The sequence below is a fragment of the Carcharhinus amblyrhynchos genome, chromosome 4, assembly GCF_965287045.1.
Source record: "Carcharhinus amblyrhynchos chromosome 4, sCarAmb.v2.hapA, whole genome shotgun sequence".
Taxonomy (NCBI): domain Eukaryota; kingdom Metazoa; phylum Chordata; class Chondrichthyes; order Carcharhiniformes; family Carcharhinidae; genus Carcharhinus; species Carcharhinus amblyrhynchos.
In genome coordinates this window covers 65,543,517-65,569,738 of record NC_137327.1, presented here as the reverse complement: position 1 = coordinate 65,569,738, position 26,222 = coordinate 65,543,517, and the positions used below count along the sequence as shown (strand labels likewise).

Below are 26,222 nucleotides of genomic sequence, written 5' to 3'. Positions count from 1 at the left end.
CTTTCCCACTTTCTCCCCATAACCTTTAATCCCCTTGCCTACCAAAAACCTATCTACCCGCGTCTTAAATATATTTAGCGAGGTAGCCTCCACCACTTGAACGGGCAGAGAATTCCAGAGATTCACCACCCTTTGAGTGAAGAAGTTCCTCCTCAACTCTGTTCTAAACTGCCCCCCACCGCTTATCTTGAGGCTGTGCCCTCTAGTCCTGCTGTCCTTTGAGCAGGAAGAACCTCTCCACCTCTACCCTATCCATCCCTTTCATCGTCTTATACGTCTCAATGAGATCCCCCCTCATCCTTCTAAACTCTAACGAGTACAAGCCCAGTCTATTCAGCCTCTCCTCATAGCTCAACCCCCTCAACTCCGGAATCAGCCTAGTGAACCTCCTCTGCACTCCCTCCATGGCCAAAATATCCTTGAGTAAGTGCGGCGACCAAAACTGCACACAGTACTCCAGCTGCGGCCTCACCAGTGCCCTGTACAGTTGCAGCAAGATCTCCCTACTTTTATATTCAATCCCCCTCGCTATGAAGGCCAGCATCCCATTTGCCTTCCTGACCACCTGCTGCACCTGTAGGCTGGGTTTTTGCGACTCATGCACAAGGACCCCCAGGTCCCTCTGCACCGTAGCATGCTGCAGCTTTTCGCCCTGTAAGTAGTAGTCCTTCCTACTATTATTCCTACCAAAGTGGATAACCTCACACTTGCCAACATTGTATTCCATCTGCCAGGTCCTCGCCCACTCGCTCAGCCTATCTAGATCCCTCTGCAGACTTTCCACACCCTCCGCACAATTTGTTGTTCCACTTATCTTTGTGTCATCAGCAAATTTCGACACCTTACACTCGGCTCCCTCCTCCAGATCATCTATATAAATGGTAAATAGCTGAGGCCCCAGCACCGATCCCTGGGGCACTCCACTAGTCACCAACCGCCAATCCGAATAGCACCCACTGACACCCACTCTCTGCCTCCTATTTGACAGCCAATCCCCTATCCACGCTAATACCTTACCCCCAACTCCCTGCCCCCTAGCCTTCTGTAACAACCTTTTGTGCAGCACCTTATCAAACGCCTTCTGAAAATCGAGAAAAACCACATCCACTGGTTCCCCTCTAACCACCGCACCAGACACATCCTCATAGAGTTCCAATAAATTCATCAGACACGACTTCCCCTTAACGAATCCGTGCTGCGTCTGCTCTATCAAACAATCCTTCTCAAGATGCCTTGCTATTTTCTCTTTGATTACGGATTCAAGCATTTTTCCTACAACAGACGTTAAACTAACTGGCCTATAATTCCCTGCCTTTTGCCTGCTACCCTTTTTAAAGAGCGGCGTAACATTAGCCGTTTTCCAATCTTCCGGCACTTGCCCGGAATCCAGCGAGGTTTGGAAAATAATCACCAAGGCATCCACTATCACCTCTGCCATTTCCTTCAGAACCCTTAGATGCATTCCATCCAGTCCTGGGGACTTGTCCACCATCAGACTCTCTAGTCTGTCGAGCACTGCCTCTCTAGTAACAATGATCTCATTGACTAAAAGTGATGTGGAGATGCTAGTGTTGGACTGGGGTAAACACAGTAAGAAGTCTGACAACACCAGGTTTAAGTCCAACCAATTTATTTGATAGTAAACTCGCAAGCTTTCAGCGTTTGCCCCTTCGTATTCAATAGCAGGTCAGGTGGAAAGACTCGCATTCTAATCAGTGATCTGTGAACTGTCTGTGCCGTTATATGCTCTGTCTGAGGCCAGAACTCGCCATTCGTCTGACGAAGGGGCAAACCCCGAAAGCTTGCAAGTTTACTATCAAATAAATTGGTTGGACTTAAACCTGGTGTTGTCAGACTTCTTACTAGGAGTGAAAGTAACAGGGTAGTTGATGTGGGGAATTTTAAGATGACAAATATTGACTGGAAAAGCTATAGTTTGAGTACTTTACAGGGTCAGGTTTTGTCCAATTGGGGTGGGGGGGGGGGGGGGGGGGGGGGGCAGGCGCAGGCAGGGGTGGAGGGGGGCGGGATGTTTCCTGACACAGTACGTGGACAGATAGACCAACAAGAGGTGAAGCCACATTGAATTTGGTACAGGGTAATAAACCAGGCCAGATATTAGATTTGGAGGTAAGTGAGCACTTTAGTGATAGTGACCACAATTTGATTACACTTTAGCGATGGAAAGGGATAGGTATATACTGCACGGCAGGAGTTATAGCTGGGGGAAAGGAAATTATGATGCAATTAAGTGAGATTTAGGATGCAAAGGATGGGGAAGAAATCTGCAGGGGATAGGCACAATTGAAATGCAGAGCTTGTTCAAGGAACAGCTACTGCATGTCCTTGAGAAATATGTACCTGTCAGACAGGGAGGAATTGGTCGAGTGAGGGAACCATGGTTTACGAAAGAAGTTGAATGTCTTGTGAAGAGGAAGAAGGAGACTTATGTAAAGATGAGACGTGAAGGCTCAGTTAACCAGGAAGAACCTAAAAGAGCTAAGAAGAGCCAGGAGGGGACATAAGTAGTCTTTGGCAAGTAGGATCATGGAAAACCCTCAAGCTTTCTACAGGTATGAAAGAATAAAAGAATGACTAGGGTAAGATTAGGGCCAGTCAAGGACAGTAGTGGGAAGTTGTGCGTGGAGATAGCAGAGACGCTAAATGAATATTTTTTTGTCAGTATTCACACAGGAAAAAGACAATGTTGTTGAGGAGAATACTGAGATACAGGCTATTAGACTAGATGGAATTGAGGTTCATAAGGAGGAGGTTTTAGCAATTCCGGGAAGTGTGAAAATAGCTAAGTCCCCTGGGCCGGATGGAATTTATCCTAGGATTTGCTGGGAAGCCAGGGAGGAGATTGCAGAGCCTTTGGCTTTAATCTTTGTCGTCATTGTCGAATAGTGCCAGAAGACTGGAGAATCGCAAATGCTGTCGCCTTGTTCAAGAAAGGTAGTCGACACAACTCTGGTAATTATAGACCAGTGAGCCTTACTTTTGTTGTGGGCAAAGTTTTGGACAGAATTATAAGACAGAGGATTTATAATCATTTAGAAAAGAACAATTTGATTAAGGATAGCCAATATGGTTTATGAAGGGTAGGTCGTGCCTCACAAACCTTATTGAGTTCTTTGAGAAGGTGACCAAAGAGGTGGATGAGGGTAAAGCAGTTGATGTGATGTATATAGACTTCAGTAAAGCGTTTGATAAGGTTCCCCACGGTAGGCTACTGCAGAAAATACAGGCATGGGATTGAGGATGATTTTTGCGGTTTCAATCAGAAATTGGTTAGCTGAAAGAAAACAGAGGGTGGTGGTTGATGGGAAACGTTCATCCTGAAGTTCAGTTACTTGTGGTGTACAGCAAGGATCTGTTTTGGGGCCACTGCGGTTTGTCATTTTTATAAATGATCTGGACAATGGCGTAGAAGGATGGATTAGTAAATTTGCGGATGACACTAAATTCGGTGGAGTTGTGGACAGTGTGGAAGGATGTTGCAGGTTACAGAGGGACATAGATAAGCTGCAGAGCTGGGCTGAGAGGTGGCAAATGGAGTTTAATGCAGAAAAGTGTGAGGTGATTCACTTTGAAAGGAGTAACAGAAATACAGAGTACAGCACTAATGGTAAGATACTTGGTAGTGTAGATGAACAGAGAGATCTTAGTGTCCATGTGCGTAGATCCCTGAAAGTTGGCACCCAGGTTGATAGGGTTGTTAAGAAGGCGTACAGTGTGTAACCTTTTATTGGTAGAGGAATTGAAGTTCAAAGCCATGATGTCACGTTGCAGTTATATAAAACAGTATTGCATATAGTTCTGGTCGCCGCATTATAGGAAGGATATGGAAGCATTGGAAAGGGTGCAGAGATTTACTAAAATGTTGCCTGGTATGGTGGGAAGATCTTATGAGGAAAGGCTGAGTGACTTGAGACTGTTTTCATTGGAGAGAAGAAGGTTAAGGGGTGACTTAATAGAGACATACAAGATGATCAGAGGATTAGATAGGGTGAACCTTTCTCGTCAGATGGTGATGGCTAGTACGAGGGGGCATAGCTTTAAATTGAGGGATGATAGATATAAGACAGACGTCAGAGGTAGGTTCTTTTCTCAGAGTAGCAGGGGTGTCGAATGCCCTTCCTGCAATAGCATGGCCCCGTCAACGCTAAGGGCATTTAAAGGGTCATCGGATAAGCATATGGATGATATTCGAATAGTATAGGTTAGATGAGCTTTAGAGTTGTTTCACAGGTCGACAACATTGAGGGCCGAAGGGCCTGTACTGCGCTGTAATGTTCTACGTTCTATAAAGCTACAACATGGCTTGCCAATTTTTAAACTCAATACACCAGCCGGTGAAGGAAAGCCTACCATATGCCTTCTTGACTACGTTCTCCACCTACATTGTCACTTTCAGTGACCTGTGTACACCCAGATCCTTTGTCCATCAATACTGCCGTTTACTGTATAATTCCTATCTGAATTAGATCTTCCGAAATGCATTACCTCACATTTATCCTGATTAAATGCCATCTGCCACCCCTTTGCCCAAGTCTCCAACTGATCTATATCCTGCTGTATCCTCTGATAGTCCTCATTGCTAACTGCAAATCCACCAACCTTTGTATCCTCCGTAAACTTACTAATCAATCCAGTTACATTTTCCTCCAAATCATTTACATACATTACAAACAGCAAAGGTCCCAGCACTGGATCCTGAGGAGAACCACTTGTCATATTCACAAACACACCCTTCCACTGCTACCCTCTGTCTTCTTTGACTGAGCCAGTTTTGTATCTACCTTGCTAGCTCACCTCCGATACCATGCAACTTCACCTTCTGCACCAGTCGGCCATGAGGGACCTTGTCAAAGGCCTTACTGAAGTTCATACAGACACCATCCACTGCCCTACCCTCATCAATCACAAAATTTTAAGGGACATAGATGTGGTAGATAGGAACTTTTTCCCCATAGTCAAAGCGTCAGCAACCAGGTGCATAGATTTAAGGGGAAAGACAGGAGATATGAGGAAAAACTTTTTTACTCAAGAGGTTGGTGGGAATCTGGAACTCACTGTCTGAAAGGATGGTACAGAAGTGAACATTCACAACATTTAAGCAGTATTTGCATGAGCAACTGAAACGCCATAGCATACAAGGCTACAGACTAAGTGCTGGAAAATGGCTTTACAATAGACAGCTGCCAACATATACATGGGCTGAAGGTCTCTTTCTGTGATGTAAAACTCTTAATACCCAGGCTATTGACAATTACCATATTTCTTAAAATCATGGTTCAATTTAACAAGCACAATTTTTCAGACCTGCCAAGCTGTAAATAATTCAGCTTTCCAACATCCCCTAGAAAATAACTCATTGTACAATCAATCAATTGGGTGCACATTCACAATCAGCACTGTTTCCATTATCATTCTAAGTTCAGTAAAGTTGGCTTTCAATTCTTCTCATTTCCAACTCTACATTTCTCAGTGGTACTTTCTCTTCGCCAAGGTCCTGAGTTGGTCTCTCTCAACCAACATTATTAGAATAGGTTACGTGGTTATTCAATTGCTTTGGGAACATTGATCGCCATGTTTCCAATATGACAACTGTAACACATTAAACATATATAGCTGGTCACCAAGTGTTTTCAGACATCTTAATATTCCTCAATATGGGACAAATGCAGTGGTTGTTTGTGTCTGTTCCCTTCCTGTTGGTGAACACTTCAGTGGTCACGGGCATTCAGCCTCTGACCTTCGGGTAAGCACTCTCCACGGCGGCCTTCACACACACGACAGTGCAGAGTCGCTGAGCAGAGACTGATAGCCAAGTTCCGCACACAGGGGTCTTGGGTTCATGTTGCACTATCTGTAACCCCTGTGACTTGGCTGGGTTTGCAAAACCTCACTTACTGTACTGTCTGGAGACAATACACATCTCTTTAACCTGTGATCAGTGCTCCTTCCACTCACACTGTTGGCCACTTTAAGACTTTAAAAGCAGGTTAGGTGTAAAGATTTGCATTCTAATCAGTAATCTGTAAACTGTCTGTGCTTTATGTCCTCTGAGGACAGAACTCTCCATTCACCTGACGAAGAGTTTAACCTCGAAAGCTTGTGAGTTTACTATCAAATAAACCTGTTGGACTTAAACCTGGTGTTGTTAGACTTCGTACTGTGTTTACCACAGTCCAATGCCGGCATCTCCACATCATCAATATGACTCCAGGATGGTGCGTTGCCTCCCTGGGTGTTCAGGTCTGGGATACCACTGAATGGCTGTACAGCATCCTGAAGTGGGAGGGCGATAAGGCAGAGGCCATCGTACATGTTGGCACTAGTGACATAGGTAGAAAGAGGGGTGAGGTATTGCATCAAGAATTCAGGGAGCTAGGCAGTAGACTTAAAAGCAGGGCCTCTTGGGTTGTAATCTCTGGATTACTCCCAGTGCCACATTGTAGTGAGCACAAAAATAGGAGAATGGCATAGATGAATGCATGGCTTAAGAGTTGGTGCAGGAGGGAGGGTTTTAGATTCTTGGATCACTAGATCATTTCTGGGGAAGTAAGCAACACAGTCTACATCTGAACTACAGTGCGATTAACATCCTTGCGGGACATTTTGCTAGTGCTGTTGGGAAGAGTTTAAACTAATTCAGCAGAGGGAGGGGACACAGACAGTTAGCAAATAGGGACAGAGTCATACAGTAAAACAAACAAGTTGGAGGAAGTGCAGCTGTATTCAGTTTCAAGGGAGTAAAGCATGGCTGGATTGTCTCTACTTCAATATATCCCCAAATCCCTTGACACTTTTAGAATCTAGACACTTATCTATTTCCTTCTTAAATACATTCACTGACTAGATTTCCACAGCCTTTTGTGGTAGAGGATGCCACAGGTTCACCACCCTCAGTGAAGAAGTTTCTCCTCATCTCAGTCCTAAGTGGCCTATCCCATACCCTGAGACTGTGAACCCTTGTCCTAGAACCTCCTCACAGAGGAAATATCATCTCTGCATCCAGTCTGCTCAGCTGTCAGAATTTTATGTTTTAATCTGATCCTCTCTCATTCTTCTGATCAGCCATGATCATAACGAATGGTGGAGCAGGCTCAAAAGGACCGAGTGGCCCACTCCCACTCCTAGTTTCTATGTTTCTAAATTCCAGTGAATAAAGGCCCAGTTGAGCCAACCTCTCCTCATAAGAGGATCCTGCCATCTCAGAAGTCAACTATCAGGCCTCATGGCCATGCCTAACACAAATACTTAAAGAGGTCCTGTAGCTCTCAAGACTCGGTCTGCGATCCATGGCTACCACTGCTGTCTTGGAGCCCATGACCCTAAAATCTGGAGGTCCTGACCCAGAATTTGGGAACCTCCTGTTTTAACAAACAGAAAAATTAGAAAGAGCTTGTAACAATTGAAGTAGACTAGACAGACTCATCCTTTATTCAATACTAAAGGAACAGTTTCTTTGAGCATTTGTCTGACAATTACAAAGTAGAGAACCTGCTTTGAATAGTCGTATAAATTAAACGAAAAAAAGGAAAACACCCAGTGCTTAACGGTATTCATCCTGGGACAGAGGCCTCATCCCAGCCAATATTTATCCTTCAGCAACAGCATTAGCTTCTGAATAAATGATCCTCTACTCCTGTTTCCGGTTTCTATGTTTTCTATGTAAATGCTGCAACTGTAATAATATGTAATAACTATGTGCAAAATGCCTGTCTGGTTTCGAACATTATAACAGTGACACCATTTCAAAAATACACACTTTAGGATATTCTGAAGTGGTTGAAAGATACTACACGAATGCAAACCTATCTTTTTTCTAGGTATAGCTGGTGTGGAGACAGTAACCTGCTCAGTTTGGTTTTGCCACGCTCACTCAGCTCTAGGCATTATCACAGACAAAAGAGTTGAACTTCAAAGCTAAGGTAAGAGCAACTGCCCTTAACATCAAGGCCACATTTGATCAAGTGTGGCATCAAAGCACCTGCAATCAATCAGCATTAGGAGGAAAACTCTCCCCTGGTTGGAGTTGTGCCTGACACAAATGAAGATAGTTTTGGTGTTTGGAAGTAAATCACCTCAGTTCCAGGATATCACTGCAGGAGTTCCTCATGATTAGTGTCCTAGGCCACACCATCTTTATCTGCTTCATCAATGAGTACCCTCCATCATAAGGAATGGGGATGATTGCACAATGTTCATTGCCATTCACAACTCCTCAGATACTGAAGCAATCCATGACCAAATGCAGCAAGAGCTGGACAACATCCAGACTTTGGACTATTTTTAAAATTCCCCATTCAGGCAACGTGGGCATCTCTGGGTAGGTTGGCATATATTGGCTGCTCCTTCACTGTTGCTGGATCAAAATCCTGGAATGCCCTCGCTAACAGCACTGTAGGTCTCACAAAATCACATGGACTGCTGTGGTTCAAGAAGACAGCTCACCACCACATTCTCAACAGGCAATTAGGGATGGGCAATAAATGCAGGCCCAGCCACTGACACCCACATCCCATTAAAGAATTAAAAACACAGGAACATGAAATATATGAAAAATAGAAAAAAAAATCACCAAGTTCCTTTTTGAAGGGAGCAAAGAAAAAGAAAGATGTGACAAAAATCAGGACAGATTGGATTTTTAAGGAAGTCAAACATCAAGAGAAGTGAAAAACTTTGTACTAGTTCACCAATTTCAAACACATTAGAATGAACAAAACTAACTTGGATGGGTAAATATACAGCTGAAAATCTGCAGGCACAAGGTGCCTGCAGGTCATCAAGTTACACAGCCCACACATAAAAATGCCAGCAGATCACAGCTCCCTCAGGTAACTGCTCAAGGATTCACAGACTGAAAGCTAATTGGAGCCAGCTGACAACTATAGAATAATTCAAACACATCCCAATAAGTTTTTGTCAGCAAATTATTCTCTTCCCGATCACCCTTCACATTGTTCCCTCTGGGCATACCCGCTTGGTATCGCTCCTGTTCTGCTCAAGACCACAAGGAACGATAAAAGATCAAAAATGTAGCCCAACCCATCATGCAAACCAGCTTCCCATCCATTGACGGTGTCTACAGTTCCCACTGCCTCAGCAAAGCAGCCAGCATAATTAAGGACCCCACACACCCTGGCCATTCACTCTTCCACATTCTTCCATTGGGTAAAAGATACATAAGTCTGGGGTCACGTACCAACTGTAGATAGGTTTCTGATAGACAAAGGAATTAAGGGTTATAGGGAGAAAATGGGAAAGTGGAACTGATCCACTTCAGATCAGCCATGATCTTTTTGAATGGCGGGGCAGGCTTGAAGGGCTAGATGGCCTATTCCTGCTCCTATTTCTTATGTTCTGATGTTCTTATGTTCTAACTGACTCAAAACCAGCTTCTTGGATGCTATCAGACTTTTGAATGGACTTACCTTGCATTAACTTGATCTTTCTCTAAACCTAGCTATGACTATAACACTACATTCTGCACTCTCTTGTTTCCTTCTCTCTGAACGGTATGCTTTGTCTATATAGTGCACAAGAAATAATACTTTTCACTGTATGTTATTTCATGTAACAATAATAAACCAACCAATTAATCACCAGCATGACTGTCCACAAACACTCACCCACCCCTTCAGTACACCTCCATCCAGTCATCCTGGAATCCCCATTGTCCTGAGACCATCCACTCCATCACCCTGATGCCTGTAATTGCCCCGTGATTCCCCCACCCCATCCCCCTGACACTCATTGCCCCAACAACACCCACCTCGTCACTCCAATGCCCCTATTTCTCCAATATCCCTATCCACTTAATTAAATTAGTATTTTCTCTAAATGTACTGCTATCACTTCCTTAATAATTGATTCCAACTTTTCCAACAATAGATGTTAGTCTAATCGGCCTTTGTTGTCTGCCCTTTGCCTCCCTCCCTTTGTGAATAGGGCTGTCACATTGGTAGTTTTCAAATCCTAATGTGCTTCTCCAGAATCCAAGGATTTTCGGAAAATTACAACGAATGCATCCACTATCTCTATGGCAACTTCTTTTAGGATCCTAGGATGCAAGCCATTAGGACTTACCTGCCTTTAACCACTTTGTTTACTTACTTGTCTAATACTACTTCACTCACGATAGTGATTAACCCCACCCAATATTCTTTAGTATTATTGGGATGTTCAAAGTATAAAAACCCCACATTATAGGAAGGATGTGGAGGCTTTGGAGAGGGTGCAGAGGAGGTTTACCAGGATGTTGCCTGGTATGGAGGGGAGGTCCTATGAGGAGAGACTGAGGGATTTGGGGTTGTTTTTGCTAGAAAGAAGTTGGCTAAGAGGGGATCTTATTGAAACATATAAGATGATTAGAGGTTTAGATAGGGTGGATAGTGATAGCCTTTTTCCTCGGATGGAGAAAGCTAGCACGAGGGGGCATGGCTTTAAATTAAGGGGGGGTAGTTATAGGACGGATGTCAGGGGTAAGTTCTTTACCCAGAGGGTGGTGAGGGATTGGAATGCCCTGCCTGCTGCAGTTGTAAATGCGCCTAGTTTGGGATAGGTTTATGGATGAAAAGGGATTGGTTTAGGTTAGAGGGTCATTGTTTTTTTTTAAACTGGTCGGCGCAACATCGTGGGCCGAAGGGCCTGTTCTGCGCTGTAATGTTCTATGATGCAAAATATCTGCTTAACTCCTCTGTATAACATAACATTATTGTTCCCTCACTGGATGTTACCAAAAAGTTGGGTGCAGACGAGTGAAGGAGCAGAGAGACAGATAAGAAATTACCTGTTAAAAACCTGTTTAAATAAGTTTAAAGCACTTTCGTAGTAAGAACTTACCTTGTAGAACTGTTTAAATCATTTAAAAGCATTTTTGAGGGCTTTTTGTATCTACCGCTTTAAGAATTCTAAGGGAGTGGATAGCAGGGAGTTGTGGGGGAGCAGGCTTTAAAACAGCGCCAGGTTTAAAAGGAGGCCTGGTGTAGACAGCGGGCAGCGTCGGAACGGGCAACGGAGTGAGTGGGAAGCAGAGTGAGCTACTAGGGCTTGGGAGCAAAAGGGCTTGGGAGCAAAAGGGCCAGGTAAGTTCGTGTTGAAATTTTCAATATTACTACAGTGAATAATGGAGGGGCATGTGATGTGTTGTTTCTGTATGATGTGGGAGCTGGTGGACCCCAGTGTCCTTCCCAGTGACCATGTCTGCAGTAAGTGCAGGTTGCTGGAGGAGCTCCAGCTCAAGGTAGATGAGCTGGCCTCTGAGCTACAGACACTGAGGCTCATCAGGGGGAGAGAGGGTGCCATTGTCAATGGGGAGCAAGTGACATCCAACCCCCCTAGACTGGCTAACTCTAAGGGTCAGGAACAAGAGGGGGCTGCTGAGCGGAGGAAGGGGGGTGGGGAGCGGAGGAAGGGGGGTGGGGAGCGGAGGCCTCAGCCTCTCAATCTGCATAACAGGTTTGAGGTTCTTGCTTCCAGTCTGGACGAGAACGAGGGAGGTGAGGTTGGTGAGCAAACTGCACACAGTACAGTGATGCAGCAGGACATAGGCAAAGAGAAGGTGAAAAGGAACGTAGTAGTAATTGGGGATAGTGGGGTTAAGGGTATTGACACTGTCCTTTGTCACAATGACAAAGTGCACAGAAGGGTGTGTTGTCTGCCTGGTGCTCGGGTCCGGGATGTCACATCTGGGCTGCAGAGGAACCTGGAATGGGAGGGTGAGAATCCGGTCATTGTGGTGCATGTGGGTGCCAATGACGTAGGCAAAATGCAAACTGAGGATCTGGGGAGGGAGAATGAAAAGCTGGGAATGGAATTAAAAAGTAGAACCGACAAGGTGGTTAGCTCTGGGCTACTGCCTGAACCGAGTGCAGACGGGCGTAGGGTTGATAAGATTAAGGAAGTGAATGGGTGGCTCAGGGATTGGTGTGGGAGGAACGGGTTTGAATTTATGGGGCATTGGCATCAGTATTGGGGTAGGTGGGACCTGTTCAGGCGGGATGGGGTTGGTCTGAACCGTGCTGGGACCAGAGTCCTGGCGAATCATGTAAATAGGACTGTAGGTAGGGCTTTAAACTAATTAGGGGGGGGAGGGTGCGAGGGTAGGTGACATTACGGGGTCTAAAGTTAAGGAGAGGGCACAGGTAAGAGAAGAGGCCGAGGATGTCCCGATAATAAAGGGAGTAGGGGGCGTGAGTATGGTTGGTGGCGTTCTGGCAAATAGGGTACAGGTGAAGGCTGGGATGAAGGCACTTTATCTAAATGCACGAAGCATTCGGAATAAAGTGGATGAGCTGGTGGTGCAGATCAGCACAAATGGATATGATCTGGTGGCCATTACAGAGACATGGCTGCAAGGTGACAGGGACTGGGAGCTGAATGTCCAGGGGTATCAAGTGTTTAGGAAGGATAGGCAGGAGGAAAGAGGGGGTGGCGTAGCTCTGCTGATTAAGGATAGCATCACGGTGGTAGCAAGGGATGATATAGGAACCAAAGAGCAGAACGTGGAATCGTTGTGGGTGGAGATTAGGAACAGCAAAGGGAGGAAGACACTGGTGGGTGTCGTCTATAGGCCCCCGAATAATGATCTGGAGGTGGGGCGGACTATTAACCCGCAAATAAATGCGGCGTGCAGGAATGGAACGGCGATAATTATGGGGGATTTCAATCTACATATTGATTGGTCGACCCATGTTGGACACGGTGGGCTCGAGGAGGAGTTCTTGGAATGCTGCCGGGATAGTTTCCTTGAACAGTGTGTGTTGGAGCCGACGAGGGAGCGAGCTATCTTGGATCTGGTGTTATGTAATGAGGCGGGTAGAATTAGGGACATTGTGGTGAAGGATCCTCTTGGGGAGAGTGATCATTGTATGGTGGAGTTTCTGGTGCAGATGGAGGAGGAGAAAGTGGGTTCCCGGACCTGTGTCCTTTGTTTGAACAGAGGGGAGTACGGTAGGATGAGAGAAGAATTGGCGAATGTTGACTGGGGGAGCGCGTTGGAAGGTAGGTCTGCTGAGGAGCAGTGGAGGGTGTTTAAGGAGATCAGCAGAAATTTATTCCGATGGTTAAAAAGGACCGTAGGAGGAGAGGTAATAAGCCGTGGATAATGAAGGAGGTGAAGGAAAGTGTTAAATTAAAAGCGGAGGCGTTTGGAGTAGCTGAGAGTAGTGGGCGAGAAGAGGATTGGGAGAGGTTTAAATGTCAACAAAGATTGACAAAGAAGTTGATTAAGAAGTGGGTTGATGGGTTCTTGATAAGAGAGGGGATTAAGGGTTATGGGGAGAGGGCGGGAAAGTGGAACTGAGCCACGACAGATCAGCCATGATTTTATTGAATGGCGGGGCAGGCTCGAAGGGCTAGATGGCCTACTCCTGCTCCTATTTCTTATGTTCTTATGTTCTTAAGAAGGGTAGGAGAAACTATGAAGCTGGACTAGCGCTTAATATAAAAAAGGATAGCAAGAGTTTCTATAAATATATAAAAAGGAAGAGGCTGGCTAGGGTGAACGTTAGACCCTTAGAGGGTGAGAGGGGGGACTTAGTGGTAGGGGATGGGGAAATGGCTGAGGTCCTGAATAACTTTTTTGTTTCGGTCTTCACTGAGGAGGACGTGAATAATTTGCCGGGTGTTAGCGATGGAAAGGTGGTAGGACTGGAGGGTCTCAGTGACATTGTTGTTACTAGAGAGGCGGTGCTCGACAGACTGGAGGGACTGATTGTGGACAAGTCTCCAGGACCGGATGGAATGCATCCAAGGGTTCTGAAAGAAATGGCGGAGGTGATAGTGGATGCCTTGGTGGTTATTTTCCAAACGTCGCTGGATTCCGGGGAAGTGCCGGAAGATTGGAAAACGGCTAATGTTACGCCGTTGTTTAAGAAGGGTGGCAGGCAAAAGGCAGGGAATTATAGGCTGGTTAGTTCAACGTCTGTTGTAGGTAAAATGTTAGAATCCGTCATCAAGGAGGAAATAGCGAGGCATCTTGAGGGGAATTGCTTGATAGAGCAGACGCAGCACGGTTTCGTTAAGGGGAAGTCGTGTCTGATGAATTTATTGGAGTTCTATGAGTTTTATGTTCTTATGTAATCTAGTATCATAATCCGAGTGCCACCACTGCCTGTCAGCATTTGTTCTTCACATGCTGTCGCAAGGGATTTAATTTCTCAATCTCCATGCTAAGACTCACCCACAACCATTAGCGTGAACTCAAATCCACGTTTCACTGACTTGCGGTATACTTGATTTGGAAGGTTTGCGAATCCCACATATCCCTCTAGGGAACGGGCATGCTGCAAATAAAGGAAACGAGGGTTTATTCAAAGATAACTTCAGACAAGGAAAACAATACAATATCCAGATTTGGGATGACAAGTGACAACTGACAACCAACATTCGTGCCACACACGTGCCAGGCAACAACCATCTCAAGCAAGAAAAGACCTCACCATCACCTCCTAACATTACCATCACTGAATTCTCCACTGTCAACAGCCTGGGAATTATCACTGGCCAGGAACCGAACTAAACCAGCAATATAAATACGGTCAGGTCAAAGCAAGGAATCCTGCCGCGAGTAACTCACCTCCTGGCTCCCCAAAGTCTGTCCACTATCTACAAGGTAACAGTCAGGGGTGTAATAGAATATGCTCCACTTGCCTGGTTGAGTGATGCTCCAACAACGCTCAAGAAGCTCGACATTATCCAGGTCAATGCAATTCACTTGACTGGCACCCGATCACAAACATTCAATTTCTCCACTAAGAGTGGCAGCTGTATGTACCATATAAAAGATGCACGACAAGAATGGGGAGGTGATGACCTAATGGTATTATTGCCAGACTATTAATCCAGAAATTTCGCTAATGTTTTGGAAATCCCACCATGGCAGATGGTGGATTTTGAATTGAACAAAAAGTTTTTGGAATTAAGAATTCACTGATGACAATAAATCCATTGTCGATTGCTGGAAAAACTCATCTGGTTCATTAATGTCCTTTAGGAACAGAAATTTGCCATCCTTATCTGGTCTGACCTACATGTAACTACTGACAGTGAAATGTGGTTGTCAACTAGGGATGGGCAAAAATGCTGGCCAGGCAGCGATGCCCATGTTCCACTATAATTAAAAAAAATCACTAAGGCTCCTTAGGCAGCACCTTCCAAACCAACGACCATTACAATGTAGGACAAGAGCATAATTACGTTGGAACACCACCACCTGGAGTTTCCCCTCCAAGACACTCATCATCCAGACTTGGAAATAGATTGCGCTTCTTTCACTGTCATTGGGTCAAGCCCTGAAACTTTCTCCCTAATGGCACTGTGTATATGTACACTGGAGGGACTATAGCAGTTCAATCAGGCCGGTCACCAGCACCTTCCAAGGGCAAAGGATGGGCAATAAATGCTGGCCTAGCCAGTAACACCCAAATTTCATCTGAAAAAATTAAAGAGCATATCCACTACTGTGGTGGCTCTGGGGATTTCTCACTATATAACATTTGGGTATAGTACTGGTGGGGATGGGTTTGTCACTGCATTGCACTGGGGTATAGTACTGAAGGGGACACATCAGTCACTGCTTAACTTGGGGTGACAGGTCTGTCACTATCACACTGGGATACAGTGCTGGTGGAGATGTGCCTATCACTGTAAACACTAGGGTACAGCACTAGTGGGGACGGGTCTGAATGTATAACACTAGGCTACAGTATTGGTGGGGATAGATCAATTACTATATCACTGGGATACAGTACTGGTGGGATGGGTCTGTTAGTGTATAACACTGGGGTACAATACTGGTGAAGACATGCCTGTCACTGTACAACACGGGAACATAGCATTCGGGAGGGGAAACAGATTAGCCAGTAAATCACACTGGGGAACTGTATTGATGGGGAAAGGACTGTCACTGTATAACAATGGGATATAGTACTGGTGGGGAGAGGTCTGCCACTGTAGAACACTGGGATAAAGTACTGGTGGGGGGTGTGTCCATCACTGTATCACGCTAGGGGACAGTACTGATGGGAACAGGTCTGAATGTATAACACTGGGGTCCAGCACAGATGGGGATGGGTTTGTCACTGTATAACACTGGGGGACTGTACTGATGGAGACAAGTCTGTCTGCCTATATAGAACACTAAGGTACATTACTGGTGGTGATGTGTCTGTTACTGTATAACATGGGGTACAGTACTGGTGAGGACAGGTCTGTCATTATCACACTGGGGTACAGTACTGCTGAGAACAGATCTGTTACTGCATAATGCTGGGTAACTATACTGATGGGGAATCACCTGTCACTGTACAACATGGGGATACAGCATTGAATATTACACTGGAGTACTATTCTCATGGAGGCTGGTCTGTCATTGTATTATACTGGGGTACAATATTGCTGGGGGCAGGTCTGTCATGGTATGACACTGCAATACAGTACTGGTGGGGAAAGGTCTGTCACTGTTTAACATTACAATAAAGTACTGGTGGGGACAAGTCTGTCACTATATCACACTGGGGTACAGTACTAATGGGGATGGGTCAGTTACTGTATCACACAGGGGTACAGTGCTGGTGGGGACGGGTCTGTCACTGTATCACACTAGGGTACAGTACTGATGGGGACAAGTCTGTCACTGTATAATACTGGGTTACAGTACTGGTGGGGAGATGTCTGTCACTGTCTAACATTGGTGATATAAGAAATAGAAGTTAGAGGAGGTTACCCACAAGTCTGGCTTGCCATGCATCCTGATCTTTGCTAATGTTCACCCTCAACACCATCTTCCTGCACTATCCCCATATCCCTTGCTATCTTGATTTCTGTCTATATCTATTTTGAACACAGTCTCAGCAGCCTTCTGGACTACAAAACTCCAAAATTTCACCACCCTCATATTCTGAAACAGTGAACCTTGGTTCTCCACCCCCAACCAGGATAAACATCTGTCTTGCAGCGACCCTGTTGAATCCTCCAAGAATTTTGTATGTTTGAATGAGATGACATTTCATTCTTCTAAATTCCAAAGAATATACACCAAGTATCCACAAGCTCCCCTTCTGGACAATCTTCCCCATCTCATTGCACTCTCTCTATGGCAAGTATATCCCACCTGAGGCAAGGAGATGAAAACTGTACACAATACTCCAGGTGAATGGCTGCAAAGCATTCTGAACAGGGAGCACAATGTGGTTCACATTGGCACCAATGACCTAGGTAGAAAGAGGAATGAGGTCCTGCAGCAAGGATTTGAAGAGCTAGAAGGCAGATTGTAAAAGGAGGACTTCAAATGCTGTGATCTCTGGATTATTCCTGATAACATGTGCTACTGAGTTTAAGAATAGGAGGATAAATAGATGAATGCGTGGCTGAAGAGGTAGTGTGGGGGGGGGGTGCTTTTATTTCCTGGATCACTGGTCCATTTTTGGGAAAGTTGGGAGCTGTACAAGTTGGAAGGTTGCAATTGAACTGGAATGGGACCAATATCCTTGTAGGGAGGTTTGTGAGTGCTATTGAGAAGTGGGGAGTTTAAACTAATTTGACATGAGTGGGCTGGGTTGTGATGTGGCAGAACAGTAGGCATAGCTAAATACAGAAGAAAAATCAAGTCAGCCTGTAAGGCAAAGAAAAGAAAGATAGGGAATATGGCAAGGCCAGATGGCATTAATTTCAGTACAAGGAGTCTTATAGGTAAGACAGATGAATTGAGGGTAAAAGCAAATCATTGCAGATGCTGGCACCGGAAACAAAAACAGGAAATGCTTGAAAATTCCAGCAGGTTTAACAGCATCTGTGGAGAGACAATAGAGCTAACGTTTCAGGTCTGGATGACCTTTCATCAAAGCTGAACTGAGGGCATTGATTAATGACGTGGAGATGCCGGCATTGGACTGGGGTAAACACAGTAAGAAGTCTGACAACACCAGGTTTAAGTCCAACCAATTTATTTCGGTTGGACTTGAACCAGGTGTTGTCTGACATCTTACGGCATTGATTAACACATGGGAGTATGATATTATTGTTATCTCACTGTGACATGGTTGAGGAAGGGATAGGACTGGCAGTGAAATTCAGGTTAGGTGGGGCAGCGGTGGTGATAGATTGTAAAAGAGGAGGTAGTGTCACATTATTGATGAAGGACTCAATTACTGCAGTGAGGGGGGATGTTATCTTAGCAGCCTCCTCAATTGAGGCCTTATGGGTGGAACTTAAAAATAATAAGGGGCAATCATGTTGCTGGGAATGTACTACAGACTCCCAAACAATCAGGGAGGGATAGAAGAGCAGTATGTAGACAAATTTCAGAGATTAGCACAGTAAATACGTGATATTATGGGGAGTGGGCCTGGGTGGGATTGTTGTCAGTGCAGGTTCAATGGGCCTGTAGGGCAAAAAAATCCTAGTAGATTAGTAAAGATCTTTAAGACACTGACAGAATTACAAGCATTGAATTAAATGACTTTAAAACAGATTTATAAGCTAACAAGAAATCTGTTTACACATGTGAAATGCAGTATGAGATTTAAACAAGTGATTATGACTTAAAAACACATATGCTGATATTTTGAAAGTCTTCATATATTTTTAGCCAAAGGCAATTTGCTGCAAAACATCATGGTAAAGGGCATTAGGACATAGCTATATTCTAAGGGAATAATAAAGCCTTAGAAATATGCAATATTTTATCAGCAGAGTTTCTAATAGTAAGAACACTGAGAACACTCAATCAAATTTCATGAATAGGGTTTATTCACTCCAAATGAGATGGATGCATGTCCAGGTATGGAGCCATGTGTTAATCTGGTTTCCATGACGTGGAGATGCTGGTGTTGGACTGGGATGGGCATAGTAATAAGTCTCACAACACCAGGTTAAAGTCCAATAGATTTATTTGGAATCACAAGCTTCTGGGACATTCATCCTTCATCAGATGAGTGGAGAGGTAGGTTTCATAAACATGACGTATGTAGACAAAGGCACAATTGCAAGATAATGGTTGGAATGCGAGTCTTTTCAGGTAATCAAATCTTTATAGGTAGGGACAGTAAGAATGGAGAGATGTGCCAGGTCAATTAGTAAGATTTTGCAAGCCCAGAACATCTCTCCAAGGCGTGATGTGGATGTGCCGGCGTTGGACTGGGGTAAACACAGTAAAAAGTCTGACAACACCAGGTTTTAGTCCAACCGATTTATTTGATAGTATTTATTTGAATGGAGATAAACTCTCCATTCACCTGACGAAGAGGGAGTCCCCTCGAAAGCTTGTGAGTTTACTATCAAATAAATCGGTTGGACTAAAACCTGGTGTTGTCAGACTTTTTACTGTGTTCTCTCCAAGGCCATCCCAACAACCCCACTACTTGCCTTCAAATAATCACATAACCTCAGACTATTGTTCACAGCAACCTACCTAGCCTTCAGGAGAACAGCAAGCATGACACCACACAAACCTGCCACGGCAACTTCTGCAAGACAAGTCAGCCCTTGACATGGATACCACCATCTCACGAGATAGCACATACTCATGCAACTCGGCCAACACGATCTACCTCATATGCTGCAGGAAAGAATGTCCCAAGGTGTGGTACTTCGGCAAGACCATGCAGACACTACAACAACTGATGAATGGGCACCACGTGACAATCATCAGGCAGCAGTGCTCCCTTCCAGTCAGGGAACACTTCAGCAGTCAAGGGCATTCAGCCTCCGATCTTCGAGCAGCGTTCTCCTAGGCGGCCTTCAAGACATATGACAATGCAGAATCGCTGAGCAGAAAGTGATAGCCAAGTTCCACACGCATGAGGACAGCTTCAACCGGGATCCTGGGTTTGTGTCATACTACGTGTAATCCCGATCATTTGGCCGAACACCAGAACGTGGCCAGGGGAGCCCTATCAGAAATGAAGACAGCCTTGTGGCTGTCATAGGCTACAAGAGGGATGACCCGGTACAAGGCTTAAACAACTGCCAACAAAAGACAGGGGAGCACCTGACAGCATATGCTGGCCGACTATAGAACCAATTTGTTGCGGTTTTCAGCCGATTACATTGAGTCCAATTAAATGCACACCACAGTCCACATGGATCCAGACCCTGATAGCACATGCCACCGAGGGGAGTTGGAAAGCCTGTGAAAATTTTGTCCATGATGATAATACACATACAGAAGCCTGGGCCATCCGCAAAATGACTCGCACGTGGGAACAGGAAGTCAGACAAACAGACACTCCCAAGCTCACAAACATGGAATGAAGAACCCGATCCACACAGACCTGGCCCCGGTTTCATGTAACGAAGGGGGAGGTGGAAACAGGAGACTGGGAAACTCACCCCCATATACCCGTGCCAATCGTCGATACAGAAAACCGCAGCCCCGTGCAGAACCCTGATATAGTCCCAACAGTAGGTACAGGGAACAAGATAAAACCAATCCCATATACGCATTCCCATAAGCACAGTGTTATACCTGCGGGCAACCCAACCATTTTGCTCAGAACTGTAGGGCATCACCCAACTACCCTACATGCCCTGATGATGGACCCCGACCCATGCCCCTCGAAGGACCAGCCCAACAAGCACTACAGCCCCCACCCAGTATCCCCAGGACCAACACACGCACCCTCAGTTCCCACCCCAATTCACAGGGCTTCAGGACTAAAACCCCGGCCCAGGGGACCCCGACGAAAAGGATGGGGAACCCACAAACCTTACCATCTATGGCACCCCTGGCACTGAGACTCCCAGAACTGTTTGACCCGGCGCTCACTACCAGAGGTGGTAACACAGTGGGTATCTGGCAGCCAAAGCCTGTCCATGTAGGTTCCCTTCTCTAAGGAAGAATCAGGACATCACAGTCGAGACTGTAAATAGCTTTAGCCGTCCACTCTACGCATCACCCAATTGAAGAAGGCTTCTTATCTGCCCACATAATACTGTGCCATAATCTTCCAATACGCCACATTTGTTTGTGGGATGAGGAATCTATTGTCCTCCAACTACATGGACACATGCCACATACCCAACATTTTATTTTCATGCTCTGCAAACTCCTTACCCCACTCAACCCCATTAAATACTGACCAACCCTTCGTATAACACTATTGGGCCTTTATTATTCATTTACTTATTTCTGGGGAGTCATACGACATTCTTGCAATGAAATCAAAAACAGAATCAGATATTAATAAGAATTAACAGGTGCCATCTTGATCTCCCCTAGAATGAACTACATACTTCTCTGCTACCTGGGACTCCTCATCTCAGATCAAACCACAGACACCACCTCAACAAAAGACCAGAACAGCAGCCTACGATACCCCGGATATATGTGGTTCACCTCACCAGATGCAGGCAAATGTGAGAATGGCATCCTATGGCACACCCCAATAAGAGTATCACCTTTGGGTGTAATAACCAAAGAATGGTGTACAGGAAAGATAATGGGAGCTCTGATTACTGCTCCCTAAGGACGACCCTCACTAGTGATTAGTGGGAGTACACTAACCATGGATGCATGGAGCTAGCCTGTCTAGCCCACAGCCCAGAAAAAAGGCTGGAATTAGGAAAGAAGTGCCTCGGTAAGGTTATTCAGAACGAGTATATCTACTATGAAATTAAGAATGGGTTAAGACCAACTGTTAACATACCCATCCTCACTTGTCCCGAAACCACCCCAGGCCCCAAAGTGGGTTGATACTAAAACATACAGGGAAAATATTATTCGCCAACACACACTATGAATTGGTACTAGTAGTGGTAGATTTAGCCGGAACACAATTACCAGACTGGTGTCTCTCCCCACTTACAAAATTGTACCTCCACTTGACACAGAGGCAGCTAGGCCGCAAAACTGGGATGCATGCAGGGGAAGAGATGCCCAGGTCAAAGGGGTGCAAGAGATTAGGTTGATTGGCCATGCTAAAAAATTGCCCCTAAGCGTCCAGGGATGCGTAGGTTAGATGGATTAGTGGGTATGATATGTAGGGATATGGGGGTAGGGCCTGGGTGGGATTGTGTTCAGTGCAGACTCGATGGGCTGAAGAGCCTCTTTCTGCACTGTAGAGTTCTATGATTCTAAGGAACCACATATGGAGCAGGGGTAGCCACCATTAATGCACTGGATCTGGCTGATTTGGATAATAAGCTCAGAATCCGAACCCAACAAGTTAAGCAGACCTTGGACAGCTTAAATAAAAATGCTCGGCAAGATGCCAAGGGAGATTTGGCTGAGGACAGGGCTAGTAGCCTTATGATTACTGTACTAGAAGGACATGCCCAAACTATTAATCAGATCACCCAAGAGAGGATGGAAGATGATGCCAGGCAACAGAACCAAACCCTGTGTAGCATCTATGGGCAATGGATGGTCAAGCAATTAAGAGAAAATCTCCACCAGGTTAGCGGGGGAAAGTTCCGTCCTGGATCAATGGTGAACAGATTGAACACCTGTACCGGGGAAAAAGACACCCCAATGTCACCAACTGACAATTATGGCAACTGGCCAAGGTACTGTCTAATGATAGTTGTAGAGGTACCCGGGGACTGCACTAGGAATGGTGTTGGGGATCCCAGTAATTTTAAAAGATAAGGTCAGGTTGAGACTTTGAGGCTGAAAATATAAGGATCATTAAAGGAGGGATGTGGATGGAATACCAGGGGACTCTACCATATGTGGGTGAGAAAGGAGAGAAGCTCATAGGCACCAGTCTGGAGAAGTGTGAACACACAGACAAAATGGTTGTATGTCCATATCCGGTGTAGGAAAATGAACATGCCCTTCAGAACAACCACTGACCTAAATTGTACATTGGAAATTCAAAATTTGGAAAGGGATGTCACCCGGGTGGCTTACAGGAGGGAGGGAGAATATTGTATTACAACCTCGTTAGAAAATTAACAGTATGGGGCAGCCATTTGTAACATCCACAACACTACCTTCTGCATTAAACCACAGATTCCTGCTAGGATAGGATTAATTGAGATGGTAGACATACACAGAAGAGAGAAAACACGAATAAATGTGAGTGAGAAATTGAGACAAAGCTTGGGAGGCTGTTTTGAAAAATTTGATACTGGGATAACACTTCTCGCCGAGAAACTTCAACAAATTCGGACACAATTGATTATAGTACACAAAACCTTTGTCAAGGTGGTGCAACAAACAGGGGAAATAGAAAAGAACATTAGTGAAATTAGAGTCACTACATGGCGGGAGGACCTCTAGGATTGGAGTTCCAATGTCCAAATCCACACATGGGTCCGCATTCTGTCACACCCGGCCATAACAGGAATCCTACTTATGGCAGTGTACCTAACCATCCTCACATTTAAATTCACCCGACGGAAGAAGGAATTTCTGCAAAACTTGGACTCGGCAAGGGCCATCCGACATCAGGAGAGGCTCTACAATCAAGAGCCTATATTTAGTGTGTACAGTCACTTGTCATTTTGTACTGTTCATTGCTTTGTTTTGTACATACCCAATTGATGTATTGTTTCTTATTTTTTTTAAATCATTTTACTTCATTTAAGTTTGTTGGTACTATTGTGGGTTAGGGACGATACTATCAACCCCAGATTCGGGGTACTTGCTTGCTGAGATAGTTTGGTGAGAATTGTGAGATCTGGTTCACTGACGCTCACTGGATCAAGAAGAGGGGATGTAATATAAACTGGGCCTAGTTTTAAGGCTGATAAAATTGGATATCCTAAATTAAAGAATTGGGCATATTAAAATCAAACACAGTCAAACCTCAGGCAGGCCAACTGTACAATACAGAAACCTCTTTGGGCCTGATTCATTAATCACCCATCAAAGATCGTTGAACCCTACTGATACTTAGCAGGAGATCATTGCACCCCATTGAAATGCACTGGCCTATTGTTAGAAGCCCAGATCGGGCCAGACTTTCTGTCACCGCGAGCTCCTGCAGTTGGCTAAATATGATAACAGGTTACATGTAAGCAACAACATGGAGATGGACACCTGGGGGCGGACCTTGGTGTCCTGTCAGGCAGATAGCAAGAAACCCACTGGGTATTGGAAGCCCCTCCTGGGACCTCATTGGCTGGAAGCCAGAGAAGTTTCTGGAAAGGCAAGCAGGCAGAGAATAAAGGGACACATTTTCAACACCAGCAGCGAAGACTCAATCAAGGAGGCAACCCTTGACCATTCGGAAGACTGACCAAGAAAGGAAGGAAGGAAGGAGGGAGCCATCGAGACTCACCTTTGTGACAAAGGACCAGAGGGACTAAGAGAATCGAGCCTGCTGTTTTAACCGAACCATCTTTGCGGGTAGTATACTTGAATCTGGGGTATCCTCTTGTTTTATGTGGGTAATTTAAGGGTTAATAGTGTTATTATTAATAAATTTGTTGAACTTTTACTTCTGTTTGTCCTTTGTCCATCTTGCAAGTAAGGGCACCAGGGTAAAACCTTGGAGTAAGCAAACTGGTTGAAAGTATCTGAGAATTAATAGGTACAACACTACCTTTAGGGAGTGCAGTCAGGGAGTTGGTAGAAGTGGAGCATCTGCAAGGGGGCAGTATTGTGGATAGCATGTATAGAGAGGTGGTCAGCTCAGACTCCACAGGCAGAAAGGGAATGGGAGAGCAACAGGCAGGCAATGCATGCATCTCCTGTGGCCTTTCCCTTGCATAAAAGATATACCACTTTGGATTCTGTTGAATGGAATTGCCTTTTGGGAAAGCAACAATAGCCAAATTCATTGCACCCATTGTTAGATCTGCTACATGTGAGAGGAGTAAAAAGTGTGGGAACACAATGGTTATAAGGAATTAATTGTAAGGGGACTATATTAGGCATTTCTGTGGCCACAAACGAGACTCCAGGGTGATATGTTGCTTCCCCTGGTGTGAGGGTCAAGGATGTTTCAGAACGGATACATTCTGGGGGGGGAGGATGAAAGCCAGTGGTATACATCAGTACAAGCTGCATAAGTGAAAAAAAAGAATGATATCCTAAAAGCAGAATATAGGGAGTTTAGAAGCAAGTTGAAAAGTAGAATCACAAATGGGACGCAATGGTCTAGTGGTGTTATCATTAAACTATTAATCCAGAAAGTAAGCTAATGTTCTGCAATTAAGAATCTACTGATGCCTTAAAATCATTGTCAATTGTTGAGAAAACTTATCTGGCCCACTGATGTCCTTTAGGGAAGGAAATCTGCCATCCTTATGTGATCTGGCCTACATGTGACTCCAGAGCCACAGCAATGTAGTTGACTCTTAACTGCCCTCTTAAATAGCCTAGCAAGCCACTTGGTCTCAAGGGCAAGTACGGATGGACAGTACATTCTGGCCAGCAATGCCCACGTCCTACAAACGAATAAAAAAAGGTAATGGTCTCAGGATTACTACCAGTACCACATGCTAATCAGTTGAAATAGCAGGATATTTCATACGAGATGGCGCTAGACAGAGGGTTTCAGACTCCTGGGACACTGGGATTGGTTTTGGAGGAAGTGGGACCAGTACATAAGTACACAAGTAGGAGGAGCAGGAGTAGGCCATCTGGCCCCTCGAGCCTGCTCCGCCATTCAATAAGATCATGGCTGATCTTTCCATGGACTCAGCTCCACTTACCCACCTTCTCACTATAACCCTTAATTCTTTTACTGATCAAAAATTTATCTATCCTTGCCTTAAAAAACATTCAATCAGGTATCCTCAACTGCTTCACTGGGCAGGGAATTCCACAGGTTCACAACCCTTTGTGTGAAGAAGTTCCTCCTCAACTCAGTCCTAAATCTGCTCCCCGTTATTTTGAGGCCATGCCCCCTAGTTCTAGTCTCATCCGCCAGTGGAAACAACTTCCCTTCATAATGTTGTATGTTTCTATAAGATATTCCCTCATTCTTCTGAATTCCAATGAATATACCCCCAGTTTTCTCAGTCTCTCCTCATAAGTCAACCCTCTCAACTCCAGAATCAACCTAGTGAATCTCCTCTTGCACCCTCTCCATTGCCAATATATCCTTTCTCAAGCAAGGACACCAAAACTGTCCATAGTACTCCAGGTGATGCCTCACTAGCACCCTATTTAGCTGCAACATAACCTCGTTGTTTTTAAACTCCATCCCTCTAGCAATGAAGGACAAAATTCTATTTGCCTTAATTACCTGTTGTGTCTGCAAACTAACTTCTTATGATTCTTCACAAGGATACCAGGTCCCTTCGCACAGCAGTAG

At 44.9% G+C, this 26,222-nt stretch overlaps 1 protein-coding gene across 1 annotated transcript in view; it reads right to left on the bottom strand.

The window, feature by feature from the left end:
• Positions 1-26,222, bottom strand: part of LOC145342084 (septin-7-like) — a 164,917-nt gene that overhangs the window by 127,034 nt on the left and 11,661 nt on the right. Inside the window, exon 2 of the mRNA XM_080187292.1 lies at positions 14,195-14,297. Coding sequence (XP_080043418.1) covers positions 14,195-14,297 — 103 coding nt within the window. The remainder of the gene's footprint in view (positions 1-14,194; positions 14,298-26,222) is intronic.